The following is a 22853-nucleotide window of genomic DNA, read 5'->3' as shown; positions in this document are numbered from 1 at the left end:
AGGAAAAAAATGGCATGAAGTACCTAGGGGTAAGACAGGAATAAAGACACAGACCTACTAGAGAATGGACTTGAGGATATGGGGAGGGGGAAGGGTAAGCTGTGACAAAGCAAGAGAGAGGCATGGACATATATACACTACCAAACGTAAGGTAGATAGCTAGTGGGAAGCAGCCGCATAGCACAAGGAGATCAGCTCGGTGCTCTGTGACCACTTGGAGGGGTGGGATAGGGAGTGTGGGAGGGAGGGAGACGCAAAAGGGAAGAGATATGGGAACATATGTATATGTATAACTGATTCACTTTGTTTTAAAGCAGAAACTAACACACCATTGTAAAGCAATTATACTCCAATGAATGTAGCAAAAAAAAAAAAATGATGGGGAAGGTGGAACAGGAGTCAAGTGATCTAGGCAGAGAAAATTGAATCTGTGAGGTACTGAGGATCTTGTCTTAGTTGAAAAATTGGAAAAAGATAGGAATCAAGATGGGGAAGGACCTGATATTAGACTGGAAAGGGAAATTGGTGGGTGCCAGATTCTGCTGAGATGCATCAGGAGGATTTTGGTCTTCTTCCAAAGAGCTGGGCAAGCTACATAATTTGTGGGGGTCAGTGAAATAAAAATGCAAAATGAAGGGGTTTCCCTGGTGGCGCAGTGGTTGAGAGTCCACCTGCCGATGCAGGGGACAAGGGTTCGTGCCCCGGTCCGGGAAGGTCCCACATGCCGCAGAGCGGCTGGGCCCCTGAGCCATGGCCGCTGAGCCTGTGCGTCTGGAGCCTGTGCTCTGCAACGGAAAAGGCCACAACAGTGAGAGGCCCGTGTACCGCAAAAAAAAAACAAAAAAAGGAAAATGAAAATTCAGAGCCCTTTTTACAGAAATTGTTAAGAATTTCAGTACAGTGACAGCAGGATTGTTCTAAGCACTGTGCTTTGTATGACTGCATAGGTTACAAGCCCATGATGTTGCCCTTGCCTAAAGGCAATGAGAAGCCAAGGAAAAGTGTTAAGTAGAGGAGAGAAGTGATTGGCTGGCACGTGAAAAAGATAAATTCTTCTGTTGTTCTACCGTGGCACGTTTAGTTAGTGAGTAAAGGCAAAGGAATATGAATATCTCCCAGATGCAGGACTATAAATGATTTCTAATATGATCTTTATAAGTCATGTGCCTAGATACATAGGTGTCCAGAATCCACTCTCAATTCATTAGCTGTGGTAGTAAAATGGTAAAGTCTGGGATTTTTGCTTAAGGTCATCCTATTTAAACCATTATTTAAATACACTTGAATAACTTCATCCTCTACTCATTTAACAACACAAGCTCAAAGTTTCAACTAGTTGACAAGAATTATGCTTAGAATAATATTGTGCTTCTTGTTTAGAATCAACTGATATTCTGTGACAAAAGTATTAACATTAAGAATTCAGAAGTATGAAAGAGGAAATAATTTAAAGCATACAAGAAGGAACAACTTCCTGCTAATCCTTGTTTGTTGTAATGATTTGCATATCCTGCTTAGAAGGTGTGTTCTGTTGTTTTAAGATAACAAGCTGTATTTCATAGGCAGCCTGTATTTAAAAATATTGAGAATCAAATCTTTTGCTCATTAACAGTGACGAAACAAATCCTGAGTATTGTATGATGTAGTAAGATATAAGCAAACCAGAAAAAAAAGAATTCTCAAGCAACCATTTTAGTTTTTACAATAAGAATCCTAAATTTTTTGTGTGTATGTATTTTAAAACACCTTATAATAATCACCAAATTTAAAAACTTGATAGTGATCCACAGTTTACTTTTTGAAACACAGAGAAAGAATTTTCTTTAAGGCCTTTAATGACAAAATAGAGGCCAATCTAGTAGCTTTTTCTTAAAGTTTGACATCTCTAGAAATTGGCAACTTTATTATTATTGGGTTTTTTAATCTGTTTAATGCAAGTTTATAAATATTGATTGTGAAAATCTCCCCAGCTAATACTATATTTTTAAAAAGATATTTGTTGTATAATTTGTAAATTATGACAATAAAAATATTTTATATTGTGGGCATTATTCTTCTTTAGATACATGCTATAAAATGTAAGAAATTACCTTACTTAATATTGTTTATGTTATATATTGATATATATATATGTTATATATATATATGTTATATATTGAACATATATATATGTTATATATTGACTATATAAAGCATCTTAGAGAGTAATGTTACATGAGTAAAATGTGGGGAATAAAAGTGGTACAATTCTCATATATTAAATTAGGATTTGTTAGTATAGAGCAATGCATAGTAGGGAAGTGAGTCCTTGATTTAAAGTTACTCTCAGTCTAACAGGAGAAACAAGGCAGACACAAAAATAAATATGTAACAATAAATAGTCACACTATAAGACCTGACCTGGCTGTACAGAACTGTTGTTCTGTATGAGGGTTAAATATCTAGGATGTCAGATACAGGCAGAGGTAATGAGCAGATGGGCCTAATCTTAAAGGCAGAGAATTGGAAGGTGGATGTGGATAAAACTCAGACAGGGAGCTGCAAAGGAAAGGGGGGTAAGCTCTAGAAAATTATGAGTTTGCAAATCTTATATGAGATAAAGACCAGTATCAGTATTAGATGGCCACTGGCAATGGAATTATATTACGAATGCTTAAGATTGATAGGACATTCTAATATTTTAACGGCTGAGATGCTCTTGGCTTCACATAAGAGAAAACTAGAGATAACTTAAGCAAAAATGGAGATGAACAAATGGGTAAAGACCCATCCCCAAGCATGTAATTAAACCTAGGCCTCTCAAAAAAATAAGTAATATTTTAAACTGTCAAAAAAAAAAAAAGATTGACGGGACATTCAAAAAGAGTTTCTGCCAATCTAGGTGAGATGATGATAGAAAAATTAATTAGAATTAACATACATATGGCAGAGAATAGGGTGAATAATTGTGCTGGTCTAGTTTGGGATCCTGGTAATAAAAGAAGACTTCATGAGGGAGCTGGAATAATTATTGAGCTTTAAAAGATAAGAGTGAAACTGCTAGATAACTCATGATCATTATTATTGCCTAATATTTATTTTTGTTGCTTCCAAATATGTTGAGTAAATTGTAAGACTTACCTGCAGGGGAAAACAGGACTTCTGCCTCTGAAATGCAATTCCATCTCAATGCACAATTAATTGAAATGAGTTAATAGTGTGATACCATGTAGTTATTATAATTGGACAAATATATCTGGGTTTAATTTAACTTGATAGACATAGTCTAAGGAGTTAAAAAGCTTTCGAAGTGGTTAGAAAAGACTCTTAAGGCCTTATTCTTAAAAAGAGATTTTAATTTGAAAAATAAAAAATTATAGTTATGATTTTTGTACAATTATATTGAAACAATAATTGTACATAGAAATAATGATAAAATTACTTGCCTAGGTCCACAGGTGATGATTCTTCCATTGTTTGTTCCACAGGCTCAGAGAGGAAAAAACTAAGTACACAATCACTCTGAAAAATAAGGCAAAATAAAATATTTTTTCATATCTTACATTTATTTATTGTTCCTATTCCCTAGTATTTAAAAATGTTGACCCTAATATATAATGTTTATAGATACCTGTTTTATTTATAGATATATCTATATTTACAGATTCCATAAATAGAAAAAATATACTAGGAAGTTTATTAAGTCAATGCTATAATTTTACACCAAGTTAAACTTAACTTTCATGAGATTAGATATCTGGTTATTTGATATTTCTTTAAGAGGCTCAGGTGTGCTCTGCTTTTAGAACTCACCATATGTTTATATTCTTGAACTTTACAATTATGCATGAATCTCACACCTCCTTTTTCTAGAAAATGTGTACCATTGGACAAAACTTTTGAAGAAAAATTACTCTCAGTAGGACACAGGTACTCAGTGAAAACTCATTACTCCTCAAGGTTCAATTCTAGAAATGCTCACTAATTACTGACTACACCAAAGCCATAGAGGAATGTTAGGGGATATTTAGAAACAGAAAGATGCAAAAGGTGACCCCTCTCTTTAGAACACAATCTAGTGGAGGAAACAGATTGTATTGAATGCTTTAATAGAAATTCTAGTTCCGTTTAATTTTAGAACAAATAAGTGAGTGTGCTTCTCTTTTAAACTGAGATTGTCACAAACAAACTGACATTTAACCTGGGCTCCAAATAAATGGGCTAACTGGTGAATCAGAATAACTTTTCCTTAGTGACACTGACACACATTTTGTTTTAAGCCATTATATGACCAAAGCAGCCCTTCCTATATTATTATCTGAAGGGCACCACTAAATAATTGATTATTTCTTTTGACTATCATAAGCTGATGCCATAGTACCTGCAAAGCTGCCTGACATTCTACCCAGTTAGCCTTCATTCTGTGCAATGGCTCTTTAAAACCTCTTCCAGAAACTTACACTTCCAACTCTGACTCCTTCTTTGCTGATGATTTTGTCTCCATTCTAGAGAAAATAAAAGGCAGATGGAAACTCCTATATTTCCTGCTACAAAATCTACAGCTGCACAAAGCCACTTTTTCTCTTTTTTTCCTGCTACACGGGAAGAAGTGTCTCTCTTCTCATCTATTATAAGTTGAATTCTACCCTCTGAAAATTTATATGTTGAAGTCCTAACCCACAGTAGCTCAGAATGTGATCTTATTTGGAAATAGAGTAATCGCAGATGTAATTAGTTAAATTAGGTTGAGGTCATATTGGTGGAGGGTGGACCTCTAATCCAATATAAAAAGGGAAAATTTAGACACATTTATGTAGCAAAGATGATGTGAAGAGACATAAGGAAGAAATGGCCATCTACCATCTATAAGACATGGACAGAGGCCTGAAATAGACTCTTCTTCACAGCAGTCAGAAGGAACCAACCCTGTCGACACCTTGATTTCAGACTTCCACCTTCCAGAACTGTGAGACAATGCATTTCTGTTGTTTACATCACCCAGTTTGTGGTACTTTGCTATGGCAGCCCTAACAAACTAAGACATCATCCAATGCTGATCACGTCTTTCTGTGTCCTAGATTCTATTCCTTCCTCCTCAAGAACCTTGTAGAATATCCCAATCTATACTTTAGTGTCTTTTTCTTCCTCCGTTCCTCCCTCCCTCTTTCTCTTTCTTTCCTTCCTTCCTTCTTTCTTTCTCCCTCCCTTCCTTCTTTTTCTTTCTTCCTTCCTTTCTTTCTTTCTTTCTTTCTTTTCTTTTATTTTTCTTCCTCCCTTCCTTCCTCCCTCCATCCCTCCCTCCAATATCAAGTGTGGCCTATTATTTTTCTCCTCTTTGACACAAACTTATGGGAAGAGTTGTCAGCACTCACACTGGTTCCTCTTCTTCAACTTCCACTCACTTTATGATCTATCACACTCAGGTTTCTGTCATTAATCGTCCTCTGAAAATGCTCTTACCATCATTTCTCTTTTTTAAGGTCATTTTTAAGGTCATTTTTAAGGTCATTTTAAGGTCATTTTTCCCCTAAATCTTGGCCCTTATATAACTACTCCATTTTTAGTGAAAAACTCTTTCACCTGCTTTCTTGATAGCAAGTTCTCCCAGTTTTTCTTCCATTTGTCCTGCCATCTCTTCTTAGACATTTTTCAGGCTCCTTTTCCTTTTGCTTATAACTTAAATTCTAGCGTCCCTCACTTCTAGGCCCATCTCTCTCATTACTCTAACACATTCGTTCCCTGTGATGTTATCCCTTTTGGTGGCTTCTATAATGATGCACAAATCTAGACCTTTATCTCAGATCTATCTCTTGAGTCTCAGCCCTCTACATCAAAATGTCTTTTTATTGGCTTCCTTGACTAAAGATAATTAAAACCCCCAAACTACACGCATTTTCTTTCCCCTCGATTTGCTACTTCTTCCTGTATCCAGGCTCAAAATAAGGTATATCGTTTTGGACTCTCCATTCTCCCTACCCCACACAAAAAGTTAAATGATAAGTCCTATTAATTTCACCTCCTAAATACCTCACTTATCCATTTCTTCCCTCCAGGTATACTGTCGTCTTCCTTGTTCTAGTATCATCACTTCGCACCTAAGTTACAGCAAGTGTTCCTGACTCTTTTCTTGCTACCCTTTCATCCAGTCTATTCATCACACAATTGCCAAACTGATCTTTCAAAATAAAAATCTAATAATTAACTGCTTAAAACCCAGAAGTGACTCCCCATTGCTCTTAAGCAAAAAGATCAGCTGCTTAACAAGGCTTGTAAGACCTTTCTTGAATGGGATCTTGCTCATTTCCCTATCTTCATCTCTCACCATTTCTCTTCTAGTATATTAACTATACTGAATTATATTTCCTCAAGTGTGTCATGCTCTCTTATCTGTGTTTTTCTACATGCTCCTTTCTCCATCCTTTCCACCTCTATCCACCCATTTGCCCAAGTTTTATCACATTCTCTCTTCTCTACTCTTTTAGCCTAGTCAGTGAGATATCAAGAGCAGAGATCATTTATTCACTCATATTTAATATAGTATTTTTACTCAGTAACTATTTATTAATAGAAACTGAGATCTGTATTCAGATATAGAATACATTGGTCTTCTAATGCAAATATTTTTATCTGTGTAGCAGTTTTATGCATCATTGTAAACTAGTTAATTAGCAATTTTTATCTCTACATATTGATCTCTTGTGAACTTGTATAATAATCTATCCTCAAGAAATATATCCATCTTCAGGAAGCTGACCAAATCAAGTTTTTTAGTTTGAAAGTCTGAAATCAAATTTCAGAATTTGTTGAAGGGAATTTGACCTTCTTTGGCTTTTGACAACCAGTCAATTATTATTCTCTGGCAACGTTTTGACCTCACCTCCTAATGGTTATTACACTTCAAGAGTAGGCAGAATATCTTCCCAATTCGTGTCTGAAATGTCACCAATAGCTAATTATTCCCTTGTATTTACACTGTCATATCCTTGAAACCTACATTTGTAATTCCAGGTGTGGGTGACATGCTGAATACTAATTTCTTAATGTAGCAATATGGTTTTCATTCTTGAGGAAAAGCATGATCCAGTGTCAATGGAAGGGAGAAATCAATAAAAATGATTAAGAAGATAAAAAAAGTAGTATTGCTTGATTTCAAAATAATCAAATTTTCTCCTCAGATTTGGTTTTACTTATGTACATGTATCCCACAGCTTTTTAGCACATTGCACTACTGGATGGTTTGGAGAATTATAGAAATGTTAGTGCTACAGTTGCTTTCACTGATAACCTGAACCAGTGTTTTCAGTTGGGTTTGTACTGACCACCAAGCAGTGTGGCTATATTTAGTTGTGTAGGTTGTATACTGAGCAACTCTAGGGGTGCCATTTTTACATTGACTATAGATATAATCCTAGTCTGCAGGGCTTTCCATATGTAGAGCTGCCAGATATAACAAATAAAAACAGATGATGCCCATGCAATATTTACAATATACTTACACTAAAAATATTTATTTATCTCAAATTCAAAGTTAACTGGGCAGCCTGCATTTTATCAAGCTATCTGACAATCTGAGATGCTTAAAGATTTATGGGCACACTTTTGGTTGTCTCAATGACTGGAGGGTACAGTTGGCAATTAATGAGCAAGGCCACTTATCTTAAATATTCTGAAATACCAACAATATTCTCCCATTATTAAGAATGTTGTTTTTCTGGGGACTTCCCTGGTGGTCCAGTGGCTTGCACTCCCAATGCAGGGGGCCTGGGTTCGATCCCTGGTCAGGGAACTAGATCCTACATGCTGCAACTAAGACCTGGCACAGCCAAATAAGTAAATAATAAAAAAAAGAATGTTGCTTTTCTGTTTAATTCTTCAAGTGGTAATAGTTTTCTGGAGGACAAGCTCTGAATTTAACTACTTCATTCTAGAAATGAGAAAACTGAATACCAGATGGCATAAGTGGTTGACTGATTGAGATTAGTATAAAAAAAAGAATGTAGAGTAAATCAGTAAGCCCAGGCCCACCTGTGTTACCACTGCCAATGACCTATAGATGTGAAGAATACATATGGGGATAGGTGGGAGATGTGCCTAGAGAGAGTTTCGTAGGAGTCCTAGAGCATGCTGGTCTTCTGCACAAGCTTAAAGCTACTGGGACCTATTGATGAATTTTAAACAGAAAAACATCATGATCAGATATTTCTTAGAAAGTTGACAGTGCAGCATTGTGGAGGAAAGAGAAAACAGCAGTCAGCCTTGGAGAATGTCATCAGCAAAGCTCCTTATAAGCTCAACTTACTATATTCTCTGAACAGTCCCTTCTGCTTTCCTTTTAAGTTTCTGAAATGGTAGTAATGCTGTCTCACATTCCCTTTATAACCCTGGTCCTGGGGATGGGGTAGGTATCCTCCTTGCATCTCCTTGATCTTCCAATCTCCACACTTTCTTCCCATATAAAAATGCCCTGCTTTGAATATCCATGTCTACTGACTATACAGCCCTCTCCCTCTTGTTGTTGCACTTGTCTACTGATCTCTAGGTCACTGGCCTTCATTCCTACAACATTTTAAACCCTGGAACACTGTCATTTTCTCCAATAATACTTGTCATAATTCACACTTATTTTAACATTGACACAAAGCATCCTTCTTTATGGTAGATTCTTTGTTTTTAACTCATCTCATCCAATAATCTTGTTCTGCATCTTACTCCATCACTCACTCTTGTTCTCTTGATCTTATCTGGATCAGTGACTGAAGTTCTTCTATTGTCTTGATTTCTAGCTTCTGAGTCTACAACCACCCGCTCCCTCCTTTTCAGCTCTTTTCCTCTAGTTATGTAACTCGAACAATCTGTTGACCTTTTCACTGACCCTAACTCCTCTCATTATTATCATATCCCTCCTTGGCCAATATGGATCTCACGGTCAATACTTATAATAACTCTCTCGTATACTCCTTTTAACTCTTTTGACCCTTTCTCCCGTTATTCTATTATTCACTTGGCAAAAAACAAAAATGAAAACAGAACAACTCTGGTTACTCTCTGCCAACTCTGCAACTGTAACAGGTGTGCTGAATGTTGCTGGAGAAAAGCACTCAACCGTGCTTACTGATCTTACTTTCACCTCATGCCCACTACCCACAAATTGGTGCTCAATTTTCTGGCAATTTTTCACATCACTACACCATTTATTCTTCCATTCACCTATAGGACTATTTAATACCCTAGCCTCACTCCTCAAAATGCCAACATGCTTTTCCCCTCTTTCAATCTGTTCAAGGCTCTTTTTTTATTGGTTGCACTGTACGGGCTTGAGGGATCTCAGTTCCCTGACCAGGGTTTGAACCCAGGCCATGGCAATGGAAGGGAATCTTAACCACTAGGTCACCAGGAACTCCTATGGCTGTCTTCTTGTTTACAGAAAAAACAGAAGCAGAAAAGAATTTCTATAAGCGCTCAATATCTATCATCTTACCTTACCTCTGCCATTTCGTCCACTACATAGGAGGACTGCCTATGCTTTAATTTGAGACTGATTTGGGCACTAGATCACATGCTCTCTTCTCTAGTCAAGATCATCGCTCTGGTATATGGCTAATTGCAACACCAATTTTTGCTTCTTCAGTGGATTTTCCTACCAGCATACACGTATGCTATAATTCATTTCAGTAAACAAAATTCTTGACTTACATTTCCCTGCACACTGTTTTTTTCCTATTCATCTTTAGTAAAGATTCTGCAAGGATTGTTTTCCACTTTCTACCCCAAATTTCTCTCTTCACATTCTCTTTTGAACCCATTCTAATAAGGTTTTTGTTCCCAGCACTCTCATCAAACTGTTTTTGTTAAATTCACCAATGATATCCATTCTGCTAAATCCAGTGGTCAATTCTCAATTTTTGACCCATTAGTAGCATTTGAAACAGCTTGTCATTCCTTCTTCTTTGAAATAATTTCTTGTCTTGGATTTCAGGCACCATGTTCTTTTTTTTTTTAATTAATTACCTCCACGAGTCATTTATTTATTTGGCTGCACCACATGGCATGCAGGATCTTAGTTCCCCGACCAGGGATTGAACCTGTGCCCCCTGCAGTGAAGCGTGGAGTCGTAACCACTGGACCAACAGGGAATTCCCAGGCACCATATTCTTTTGGTTTCCAACAGATTGCTCTTCCTCAGTCTATTTTGTTGATTCTCTTCCATCTTCTCAAACTTTAAAGTTGGTGTGCTGCATGGTCTCGTATTCAGACCTCTTCTCTTTTATATTTACATTTTCACCCTAAGTAACATCCAGTCTCATGGCAATGAAAACCAGTTATTAATTGAAACTCCAATATTTATATTTCCAGCCTCTCTTTTCCCCTCAACTCAAGACATTCAACTTTCCACTTGACATCTCTACTTAGAAGTCTCACAGGCAACTCAAACTTAATATTTTGATCCAAGCTCCTGAAAAACCCTCATTCCGCACTGCTCTTACTACAGTTTTCTCCATCCATCACAGCAAACATTCAACCAATGCAAGCTTGTATGGCCATAAAGGTGGGTTGATGGCCTGCACTTATCCTGATTAATCAGTTCCTGTGCCCTAACAGTTGTTAAATATTTGGAACATCCCTCCTATGTAAAACATTATATATTTGGTGAATAAATTAATACATGGTTGGTATTTGTCTTAAGGACTCTGAAGTTATTGGACTTTGATATCAATGATCCATGTAAACACATTAGGTTATATTAAACACTCTATGAGGTTATACATATACATTTTTTTGCTTGAGTAGATGTTTATCTAACTAATATAGGATTCTTAGTGTCTAATAATGTGTTCTTAAATTAGAAATTCAGTCAATAAAGAGCAAACTTGAAGCCAAGTGAGAAATTTTAAATCAAAATCTGCATCAGTTTATATTTTAAATTCAGAGCTCACATTAATATTTTGTTTACCAATTATATTATTAAGTCATTGGTGATTTAAAATCATTGATTTTTGAGACAGTTGATCAATTCAGAGTTGCTCAAAACCTAAGTGTTTTTCCAGTATCCTATGAACATATTCTTATTCTCAAAGACTACAGAGAGTTAAAGTCCTTGCAAAGATCAGAAGTGATGCAATATAACACAGAGATCAATTTTTCCTGTCTTTAAAATAACACATTAAGAATTCCCATTTATTAACAGACCAGCCAACATCTAGAACTGACTGCAAGATTTAGTTTCAGTGAGTTAAAACAATAAGCTAAATCTCTCTCAAACTCCATGAAGCACCGTAAAAATGTGAATTTAAAAATGAATTCCCATAAGCATTTTAAATCAAAGTTGAACAGTAATTGTATTTTATTGCTTTTTTCATAAAGCAGCTTGTCATAATGTCCAGTCTTTAATGTAGTTCAACCCACTGTATTTGTATTGGAGTTACATGCAAGAATGATACTATGAAAAACAGTGAACTTTTAAAGAATCTTTTATAATTCTGGTTCTCAAATGTCATCAGCATTTTACCAGACTTTGAAAAATAATCTTGGTTTTACTGATGATACACATATGACATTTATCCTGCCTGCATCGTAATCTCAGCCAGCTCCAAATAGGAAAAGAGCAATGTACTGACAAATGTAGTAATTAACATCTGGGTTTAGCAAGCAGGGAACAAGAAACATATGTTCATTATTAAGGTAGGATTTACCCATTTGGATTTATTTTGACATTTGATTTCTGCTTAAAAAAATAATATTGCTTAAGCCATGATAGCATTCCTTATTTTAAGGGACCTCTAGAAATGAGCAACAATACTGAGAAGAGCCAAAAATCACAATGAATACATGGCTTTAAAAAGTTTTAAAGCAACTGCTGTTTGTATGTCTCAGCTAAACTCAAATGTGGGTACACATTTCTCACATTTCTTTAGGTACTGCAATCATTTGCTATAACTTTTATTACATATTTATATTGCCTTTTATAAAGATCTTAATTTAGTTTGCAACACAATTCAACTAAAACAGAGTAAAATTTTAAAAAGCAAAAGGAATTCCTGTTATCACAGCTTGTGGAATGAAACTACAAACACTTCAAGAAAAAAAGAAGTTTCAATGAGTTTGGGAGAAGGGAGTCAAGCTAAACAAACAAAAACCAGGCAGATATAGGACTAGGATGTCTAAACTGGTGCTTGCAACCTCATTAGAAGAGATATTAAAATAGTGTATAATTGTAGTCCTCATTTATATCTGTTTTCTTTTATCAACCAATTTGTGTGTGGGGATGAAAGGGGAGGGAAGAGAGATGAGGAGAAGAGAAAGAAGGTCTCAGGGATTTACAGTCATCCCTCTATTTGGGCTGTGCTTGTGCTTTTAGATGAAACCCCCAGAGAAATCTCTCTCACCTAACTTAACTCCAATACCTGAAACTGGACTATAAACAGACTCTTCATCTCATTTCCTTGACCAAAAGCTAGACTGCTTACAATTGAGTATGCCCCAGAAGGGTATATAATATTTGATTTTAGTAAGGTAAGGTTGTTCAATTTCATATTCAAGCTGCATCTTCTACTTTCTTTTCTCCCCCTTTTCCACTCACTGCTATGTATTATATATGTTCGTGTCTGTATTCATCACCATATTATAAACTCACTGAAAGTAAAGTGTATATTGCATTACTTTCATCTTTCCAATTTGTTCTCTGCAACTAATTTAAAGCTTTTAATCTAGAGTGTTATACATAGTAAGTGATCAGTAAAAATTTTAAAATCGTTACAAAGTTATATACAGTGATATAAAATATTTTTTAAAAGTTACAAATAAATGGATCACATAACTAAAAAAGAATGTGAGTTTTAATGTATAGACATAATAGGATTATTTGTCTTTCCTATACTGTCATATGACAAGCAGCTATGGAAGAAGAAAAGTGTTTTTATAAGGATTTTTCTAGGGTCAGAGATGAGGATTAACCTATCATAGGAGTATTCAGCACAAATATAATAAATTTACTTTAAATCTTTTATTTTATTAGAAGAGGAAAAAAACTTATGTGTGTTTAAAAATTTCCTCTAAGTTGTTCATATCATTTAAAATAATTACAATATTTTGTAAATACAATACATACCTGGTTTTATAGATTTTACTGTTTATAGACATAACTCTGTTAAAACATATGAGAGAAGAGAAGAACTTCATCAATAATACAAAATTTAAAAAAAACTCAAAATAATGTGAATTATTTTGGTATTATTTATGTGATTTTTAGGCCAATAAAGTTTTATTCAGTTGATCTTAAAATACGTTTTTATTCCTTGAATATAAACAAACTGAATCAGGGAAGCATCCACCAGGATATGGAGACAAAGCTTTCACTGTGGTCAATCCATTTGAAGATAACTGAAAACTGATGACATTATGCATCAAGGAGAACCAGGGTGATTAGTCAGGTCACATTATTAAGGCTAGTCAGCATCTGCTTATGTCCCTGTCAAATTATTACTGTTCAATCACTGTGTCATATGTATAGTGAGTATTGTATCAAGACCCATAAAGTTCCTTAGGAAGAAAGGAAAGAAAAACCCAATGTGTGAAGTTGTGAAAGTCTTTATGAAGCCACTGAAACACATCAACATAGAATACTGACAGAGATTGTAATCTTCTCAGAGCAGTGTACATATGCGATTCAGCTTCTGAATTTCGAGAAGAGAATTATCCAAACCTGGCTGTGTATTGGAATCACTTTTGTTCTTAAAAAACAACACATACAAGGGAATCCCCATAAGATTAACAGTGGATCTTTCAGCAGAAGCTCTGCAAGCTAAAAGGGAGTGGCAGGACATATCTAAAGTGATGAAAGGGAAAAACCTACAACAAAGATTACTCTACCCAACAAGGATCTCATTCAGATTCAACGGAGAAATTAAAACCTTTACAGAAAAGCAAAAGGTAAGAGAACTCAGCACCACCAAACCAGCTTTACAACAAATGTTAAAAGAACTTCTCTAGGCAGGAAACACAAGAAAAGGAAAAAACCTACAAAAAACAAGCCCCAAACAATTAAGAAAATGGTAATAGGAACATACATATAGATAATTACCTCAAAAGTAAATGGATTAAATGCTCCAACCAAAAGACACAGACTGGCTGAAAGGATACAAAACAAGACCCATATATATGTTGTCTACAAGAAACCTACTTCAGACCTAGGGACAAATACAGAATGAAAGTGAGGGGATGGAAATAGATATTCCACACAGATGGAAATCAAAAGAAAGCTGAGGTAGTAATTCTCATATCAGACAAAACAGACTTTAAAATAAAGACTATTACAAGAGACAAAGAGAACACTACATAGTCATCAAGGGATCAATCCAAGAAGAAGATATAACAATTGTAAATATTTATGCACCCAACATAGGAGCACCTCAATACATAAGGCAAATGCTAACAGCTATAAAAAGGGAAATTGACAGTAGCACACTACTAGTAGGGGACTTTAACACCCCACTTTCAACAATGGACAGATCATCCAAAATAAAAATAAATAAGGAAACACAAGCTTTAAATGACACATTAAACAAGATGGATTTAATTGATATTCATAGGACATTCCATCCAAAAACAGCAGATTACACTTTCTTCTCAAGTGCTCGTGGAACATTCTCCAGGATAGAACATATCTTGGGTCACAAATCAAGCCTTGGTAAATTTATGAAAATTGAAATCATACTAAGTATCTTTTACAACCACAATGCTATGAGACTATATATCAATTACAGGAAAAAAAAGTGTAAAAAATACAAACACACGGAGGTTAAACAATACACTACTAAATAACCAAGAGATCACTGAAGAAATCAAAGAGGAAATCAAAAAATGCCTAGAAACAAATGACAATGAAAAACAACGACCCAAAACCTTTGGGGGGCAGCAAAAGCAGTTCTAAGAGGAAAGTTTATAGCAATATAATCCTACCTCAAGAAACAAGAAAAATCTCAAGTAAACAACCTAACCTTACACCTAAAGCAATTAGAGAAATAAGAACAAACAAAACCCAAAGTTAGCAGAAGGAGAGAAATCATAATGATAAAATCAGAAATAAGTGAAAAAGAAATGAAGGAAATGATAATAAAGATCAATAAAACTAAAAGCTGGTTCTTTGAGAAGATAAACAAAATTGATAAACCATTAGCCAACTCATCAAGAAAAAAATGGAGAAGACTCAAATCAACAGAATTAGGAATGAAAAAGGAGAAGTAACAACTGACATTGCAGAAATACAAAGGATCATGAGAGATTACTACAGGCAACTCTATGTCAATAAAATGGACAACCTGGAAGAAATGGACAAACTCTTAGAAAAGCACAACCTTCCGAGACTGAACTAGGAAGAAATAGAAAATATAAACAGACCAATCACAAGCACTGAAATTGAAAGTGTGATTAAAAATCTTCCAACAAACAAAAGTCCAGGACCAGATGGCTTCACAGGCAAATTCTATCAAACATTTAGAGAACAGCTAACACCTATCCTTCTCAAACTCTTCCAAAATATAGCAGAGGGAGGAACACTCCTAAACTCATTCTACGAGGCCACCATCACCGTGACACCAAAACCAGAAAAAGATGTCACAAAAAAAGAAAATTACAGGCCAATATCCCTGATGAATTTAGACGCAAAAATCTTCAACAAAATACTAGCAAACAGAATCCAAGAGCACATTAAAAGGATCATACGCCATGATCAAGTGGGGTTTATCTCAGAAATGCAAGGATTCTTCAACATACACAAAACAATCAATGTGATACACCATATTAACAAATTGAAGGATAAAAACCATATGATCATCTCAATAGATGCAGAAAGAGCTTTCAACAGAATTCAATAGCGATTTATGATAAAAACTCTCCAGAAAGTGGGCATAGAGGGAACCTTCCTCAACATAATAAAAGCCATATATGACAAACTCACAGCCAACATTGTTCTCAGTGGTGAAAAACTGAAGCCATTTCCTCTAAGATCAGGAAAAAGACAAAGTTGCCCACTCTCACCACTATTATACAACACATTTTTGGAAGTTTTGGCCACCTCAATCAGAGAAGAAAAAGAAATAAAAGGAATCCAAATCGGAAAAGAAGAAGTAAAACTGTCACTGTTTGCAGATGACAGGATACTATACATAGAGAATCCTAAAGATGCTACCAGAAAACTACCAGAGCTAATCAATGTATTTGGTAAAGTAACAGGATACAAGATTAATGCACAGAAATCTCTTGCATTCCTATACACTAAAGATGAAAAATATGAAAGAGAAATTAAGGAAACACTCCCATTTACCACTGCAACAAAAAGAATAAAATACCTAGGAATAAACTTACCGAAGGAGACAAAAGACCCGTATGCAGAAAACTGTAAAACACTAATGAAAGAAATTAAAGATTTTACAAATAGATGGAGAGATATACTATTTTCTTGGATTGGAAGAATCCAAGAAACAGATTTTACAAACAGATGGAGAGATATAGTATTTTCTTGGAAAGAAATTAAAGATTTTACAAACAGATGGAGAGATATACTATTTTCTTGGATTGGAAGAATGAACATTGTGAAAATGACTATACTACCCAAAGCAATCTACAGATTCAATGCAATCCCTATCAAACAACCAATGGCATTTTTCACAGAACTAGAATAATAAATTTTACAATTTGTATGGAAACACAAAAGACCCCGAATAGCCAAAGCAATCTTGAGAAAGGAAAACGGAGCTGGAGGAATCAGGCTCCCTGACTTCAGACTATATTACAAAGCTACAGTAATCAAGACAGTATAGTACTGGCACAAAAACAGAAATATAGATCAATGGAACAGGATAGAAAGCCCAGAGATAAACCCACACACATATGGTCACCTTATCTTTGATAAAGGAGGCAAGAATATACAATAGAGAAAAGACAGCCTCTTCAATAAGTGGTGCTGGGAAAACTGGACAGCTACATGTAAAAGAATGAAATTAGAACACTCCCTAACACCATACACAAAAATAAACTCAAAATGGATTAAAGATCTAAATGTAAGGCCAGAAACTATCAAACTCTTAGAGGAAAACATAGGCAGAACACTCTATGACATAAATCACAGCAAGATCCTTTTTGACCCACCTCCTACAGAAATGGAAATAAAACCAAAAATAAACATGTGGGACCAAATGACACTTAAAATCTTTTGAACAGCAAAGGAAACCATATACAAGACAAAAAGACAACCCTCAGAATGGGAGAAAATATTTGCAAATGAAGCAACTAACAAGGGATTAATCTCCAAAATATACAAGCAGCTCATGCAGCTCAATATCAAAAAAACAAACAACCCAATCCAATAATGGGTAGACACCTAAACAGACATTTCTCCAAAGAAGAGACACAGATTGCCAACAAACATATGAAAGGGTGCTCAACATCACTAATCATTAGAGAGATTCAAATCAAAACTACAATGAGGTATCACCTCACACCTATCAGAATGGCCATCGTTAAAAAATCTACAGACAATAAATGCTGGAGAGAGTGTGGAGAAAAGGGAAACCTCTTGCACTGTTGGTGGGAATGTAAATTGATACAGCCCCAATGGAGAACAGTTGGAGGTTCCTTAAAAAACTAAAAATAGAACTACCATACGACCCAGCAATCCCACTACTGGGCATATACCCTGAGAAAACCATAATTCAAAAAGAGTCATGTACCACAATGTTCATTGCAGCCCTATTTACAATAGCCAGGACATTGAAGCAACCTAAGTGTCCATTGATAGATGAATGGAGAAAGAAAATGTGGCACATATATACAATGAAATATTACTCAGCCATAAAAAGAAATGAAATTGAGTTATTTGTAGTGAGGTGGATGGACCTAGAGACTGTCATACAGAGTGATGTAAGAGAAAACAGAAAGAGAAAAGCAAATAACGTATGCTGAAACATATATATGGTATCTAAAAAAAATGGTTTGTTGAACCTAGGGGCAGGACAGAAATAAAGACGCAGATGTAGAGAATGGACTTGAGGACATGGGGAGGGGGAAGGGTAAGCTGGGAGGAATTGAGAGTGTAGCACTGACATATATACACTGCCAAATGTAAAGTAGATAGCTAGTGGGAAGCAGCTGCATAGCACAGGGAGATCAGCTTTGTGCTTTGTGACCACCTAGAGGGGTGGGATAGGGAGGGTAAGAGGGAGATGCAAGAGGGAAGAGATATGGGGATATATGTATATGTATAGCTGATTCACTTTGTTATACAGCAGAAACTAACAACATTTTAAAGCAATTATACTCCAATAAATATGTTACAACAAATAAAAAAAACCCAACACAGATACCAGATACAGTCATACCTTGGAGATATTATAGGTTCAATTCCAGACCACCATAATAAAGCAAATATCGCAATAAAGCCAGTCACATGAACCTTTGGTTTCCCGGTACATATAAAAGTGATGTTTACAATATACTGTAGTCTGTTAAGTGAGCAATAGCATTATGTCTAAAGAAAACCAATGTTAATAACTTATGTAAAAATACTTTACTGCTAAAAAAAATGCTACCTATCATCTGAGCCTTCAGCGAGTCATAATCTTTTTGATGGGGGAGGGTCTATCCCTGATGCTGATGCTGCTGACTAGTCAGGGTGGTGGGTGCTGAAGGTCGGAGTGGTTGCGGCAACTTGTGAAAATGAAACAGCAGTGAAGTCTGACCCATTGATGACTCTTTTTTGACAAACGAGTTCTCTGTAGCAGGCAATGCTGTTTGATAGTGTTTACCCACAGTAGAATGTATTTTGAAATTGCAGTCAATCCTTTCAAGCTGTGCTGTTACTTTATCAACTAATTTTTTTGTTGTCATTTCAGCAATCTTCACAGCATCTTCACTAGGAGTAGATTCCACCTCAAGAAACCACTGTATTTGCTCATCCATAAGAAGCAACTCTTCCTCATCTGTTAAAGGTTCATCATGAGATTACAGCAATTCATTCCTATCTTCAGACACCACTTCCAATTCTAATTATCTTGCTATCACATCTGTAGTTACTTCTTCCACTGAAGTCTTGAACTCCTCAGTCATCCATGAGGGTTAGAATCAACTTCTGCCAAATTCCTGTGAATGTTGATATTTTGACCTCTTCCCATGAGTCATGAATATTCTTAATGGCATCTAGAATGGTGAATCCTTTCCAGGAGGTCTTCAATTGACTTAGCCCAGATCCTCAGAGGAATCACTATCTATAGCAACTATAGCCTTAAAAATTGTATTTCTTAAATAATAAGACTTGAAAGTCAAAATTACTCCTTGATCCATGGGCTGCAGAATGGATGTTGTATAAGCAGGCATGAAAAAAACATTAATATTGTACATCTCCATCAGGTGCATTGCCAATGAGGAGTAATATTTTGAAAAGAACCTTTTATCTAGGCAGTAGCTCACAACAATGGGCTTAAAATATTTAGTAAACCATGTTGTAAACAGATATGCTCTCATCCAGGTTTTGTTGTTTCATTTATAGAGCATAGGGCACAGTAGGTTTAGCATAATCTTTAAGGGCCCTAAGTTTTTTGGAATGGTAAATGAGCATTGGCTTCAACTTAAACACCAGCTGTATTAGCCCTGACAAGAAAGTCAGCTTGTCCTTTGAAATTTTGAAGCCAGGCATTGCCTTCTCCTCTGTAGCTATGAAAGTCCTACATGGCATCTTCTTCCAGTAGAAGCCTGCTTTGTTTAAATTGAAAATCTGATGTTGAGTACAGCCATCTTCATCAATTATCTTAGTTAGATCTTTTGGATAACTTGTTTCAGCTTCTACATCAGCATTTGACGCTTCACCTTGCACTTTGATGTTATAGAGACTTTCCTTAAACCTCTTCAACCAACCTCTGCTAGCTTCAAATTTTTCTTCTGCAGCTTCCTCACCTCTCTTAACCTTCATAGAACTGAAGGGAGGGGCTTCCCTGGTGGTGCAGTGGTTGAGAGTCCGCCTGCCGATGCAGGGGACACAGGTTCGTGCCCCGGTCCGGGAAGATCACACATGCCGCGGAGCGGCTGGGCCCGTGAGCCATGGCCGCTGAGTCTGCGCGTCCGGAGCCTGTGCTCCGCAACGGGAGAGGCCACAACAGTGAGAGGCCCGCGTACCGCAAAAAAAAAAAAAAAAAAAAGAACTGAAGGGAGTTAGGGCTTTGCTCTGGATTAGGATTTCATTTAAGGGAATGTGTGGCTGGTTTGATTTTCTATCCAGACCACTACAACTCTCTTTTATCAGCAATAAACCTATTTCTCTTTCTGATGATTCATGTATTCACTGGAGTAGTACTTTTAATTTCCTTCAAGAACTTTTACTTTGCATTCACAATTTTACTAAGTGTTTGGTTCAAGATGCCCAGCTTTCTGACTATCTCATCTTTCAACATGCCTATCTCACTAAGTTTGATCATTTCTAGCTTTTGCTTTAAATTGAGAGATGGGCAACTCTTCTTTTCACTTGAACATTTAGAGGCCACTGTAGGGTTACTAATTGGCCTAAATTCAATACTTTTGTGTCTCAGGGAAAATAGGGAGGCTCAAGGAGAGAGAGAGAGATGAGGAAAAGGCCAATCAGTGATGTGGACCAGAACGCACAACACTTATCAAGTAAGTTCAGAGTCTTATATGGGTGCAGTTTGAGGCACCTCAAAACAATGACAATAGTAACATCAAAAATCATTCATCACAGATCACCAAAACAAACATAATAATAGTGAAAAAGTTTGAAATATTGTGAGAATTACCACAATGTGACACAGAGACACAAAGTGAGCAAATGGTGTTGGAAAAATGGCGCCAATAGACTTGCTCAAAGCAGGGTTGCCACAAACCTTCAATTTGTAAAAAAAGCGTAATGCCTGTGAATGGCAAATAAAATGAAGTACAATGAAACGAAGTATGCCTGTATCTCCCTTTACTGATATGACAAGCATCCCTAAGGATGGGCCTCAGAACATACTTTTTAAAACCTCCTCACATTATTCTGAAACAACTGATCGCTAGGTACTATTTTTGCACCCTTGGCCAGAAAGTATACAATGTAGGCAATCAATAAACATTTGTTGAATGATGGAGACAGTAGATTTTGAAAGTGGTCCCTATTGTGCCAGTGCCGACATTTGATTTTTGTTGATTTTATCTTTGTTAATATAGCACTAACTTATTTATTTTGTAGTATAGAAAGGATGACTAATATACAGATGTAGGATTTACATCTTAGGAAGATATTTTCTTGTACTCCAAATACTCATTGTACAAAATTCAAGTAAATTATTAGGAGGGTGTTACTTTGGGAGAAACTCCTATAATATCAGCTTCCTTTTGTTTGATACTATTACGGGACCAAATGGGATTGCTCTATTTGGGAGTCCAGTGTTAGAAGATGGTTGATGTATTCTCACTTGGAGCATTTCTGGAATCTGTGATTTCACAGTCATATCTCATATTTGATGATATAAATAAATATCTCTTCTTTTTTCTTCTATTTCTTCTCCTTTTTTCTCCCCCACTCAAATCCTAGATCTTAATTCATCCAAGATAAAAACAGTAAGGTGTTTGAAATTTCTTCAACCTTCCTTTCCCTAAATATTGACCAATAGAGTTTAAGAACAATATAAAAACATCTCTTCTTGGGGCCTCTACAGTAGTACTTTTTAGCACATTAGCAAATGTGAATGTGATGAAAACTGTGAGGTACACGTTTGGTGGTCTTGTTCAGCTTTCTCTATGCAGCTGTGATTATGATAAGCAACAATATTCATTAAATCTTGTTGTGATAAACTGCACTTTGCAAGTCTTCCCAACCTGTATATGTCTGACCCCTTTGCTTTTCCCCTTTCATAATAATCTTCTGCTAACAGTTCTATATGAACCCATACTCTAGGCAGATATACTTACGAGTTCCCTATTGAAAGCTTGCTGCCATCTGAAGACAGATCTCAAAATTTATCCTATTCACACTAGGACCAGAAATCAGAAGCCTCTCCACTTTGCACTGACTTGCCTCTGCTTAAATAGGCCAAAGCCTAACACTTTCAACGGTTACTAGATATTTTGTCAATTATCCTGAAAAGGCACAATCTTTAAAACAGCTTTAGTATAATCAGTAAGGCAGCTCTCAGCATGAAAGATGACAATCCCATCCACTATCCCCTCAGCGCTTTCCCTTAGAGACAGTTGCCATATCCAAGTGTCCTTCACTATAGCAAAGTGAATGGACATGACCTTCAGAGAATGTCAGAGTTAGTAAGGAACATTAAGATTTCAACCTAATATATTCCTGAATATGCAAAAAAGCACTTGAAATCCAATGAAATAAATTCAGTTGCCTTGATCCTATAGGACAGAAGCTTAGAACTCATTTCCCATTACTCACTGATTGAGACCTAAATACTAAATATATTCAAAAGATATAATACAATTTATATTGAGTATGCTAATATAATACATAAATTCATGAATATGCAAGATACTTACACATAATTATTGACTATACTGTAGCTTTCCTATTGTCTAATGCTGTTTTCAACAATCATTTTACATCTTTGTTTTCAGTTATCCTATTATTATACATGGTTCTGTCCCCACGATGAACAGATACTGTTCATTTCTTTCTCTTTGTTCATAACAGATATATTACAGATGTGCTCTGAGTGATCTTTCTGAAGGGTAAAATCATGACCCAGTGCACTATTAATGCTTATCATTTAGAGCATGGCCAGGCAGTCCTCCTGGGCTTGGCACTAGGTAACCTGTGGAGCCTGTCCTCAAGCTTTCAGCTAGCAGGATTCTCAAGATCATTCTCTACCAAGCCAGAGGTCTCTGTT

The 22853-nt window shown here is 36.0% G+C and overlaps 1 protein-coding gene across 5 annotated transcripts in view; it reads right to left on the bottom strand.

Moving 5' to 3' along the window:
- PIK3C2G (phosphatidylinositol-4-phosphate 3-kinase catalytic subunit type 2 gamma) overlaps positions 1 to 22853 on the bottom strand; it is a 373466-nt gene that overhangs the window by 62295 nt on the left and 288318 nt on the right. For all 5 annotated transcript variants that reach the window (XM_069541180.1, XM_060024362.1, XM_060024360.1 and 2 more), the window contains one exon: positions 3426 to 3501. In XM_069541180.1, the coding sequence (XP_069397281.1) occupies positions 3426 to 3501 (76 nt within the window). The remainder of the gene's footprint in view (positions 1 to 3425; positions 3502 to 22853) is intronic.

This window comes from Delphinus delphis, chromosome 11 (assembly GCF_949987515.2).
Source record: "Delphinus delphis chromosome 11, mDelDel1.2, whole genome shotgun sequence".
NCBI lineage: Eukaryota > Metazoa > Chordata > Mammalia > Artiodactyla > Delphinidae > Delphinus > Delphinus delphis.
This window is presented reverse-complemented; position numbering and strand designations above follow the sequence as displayed.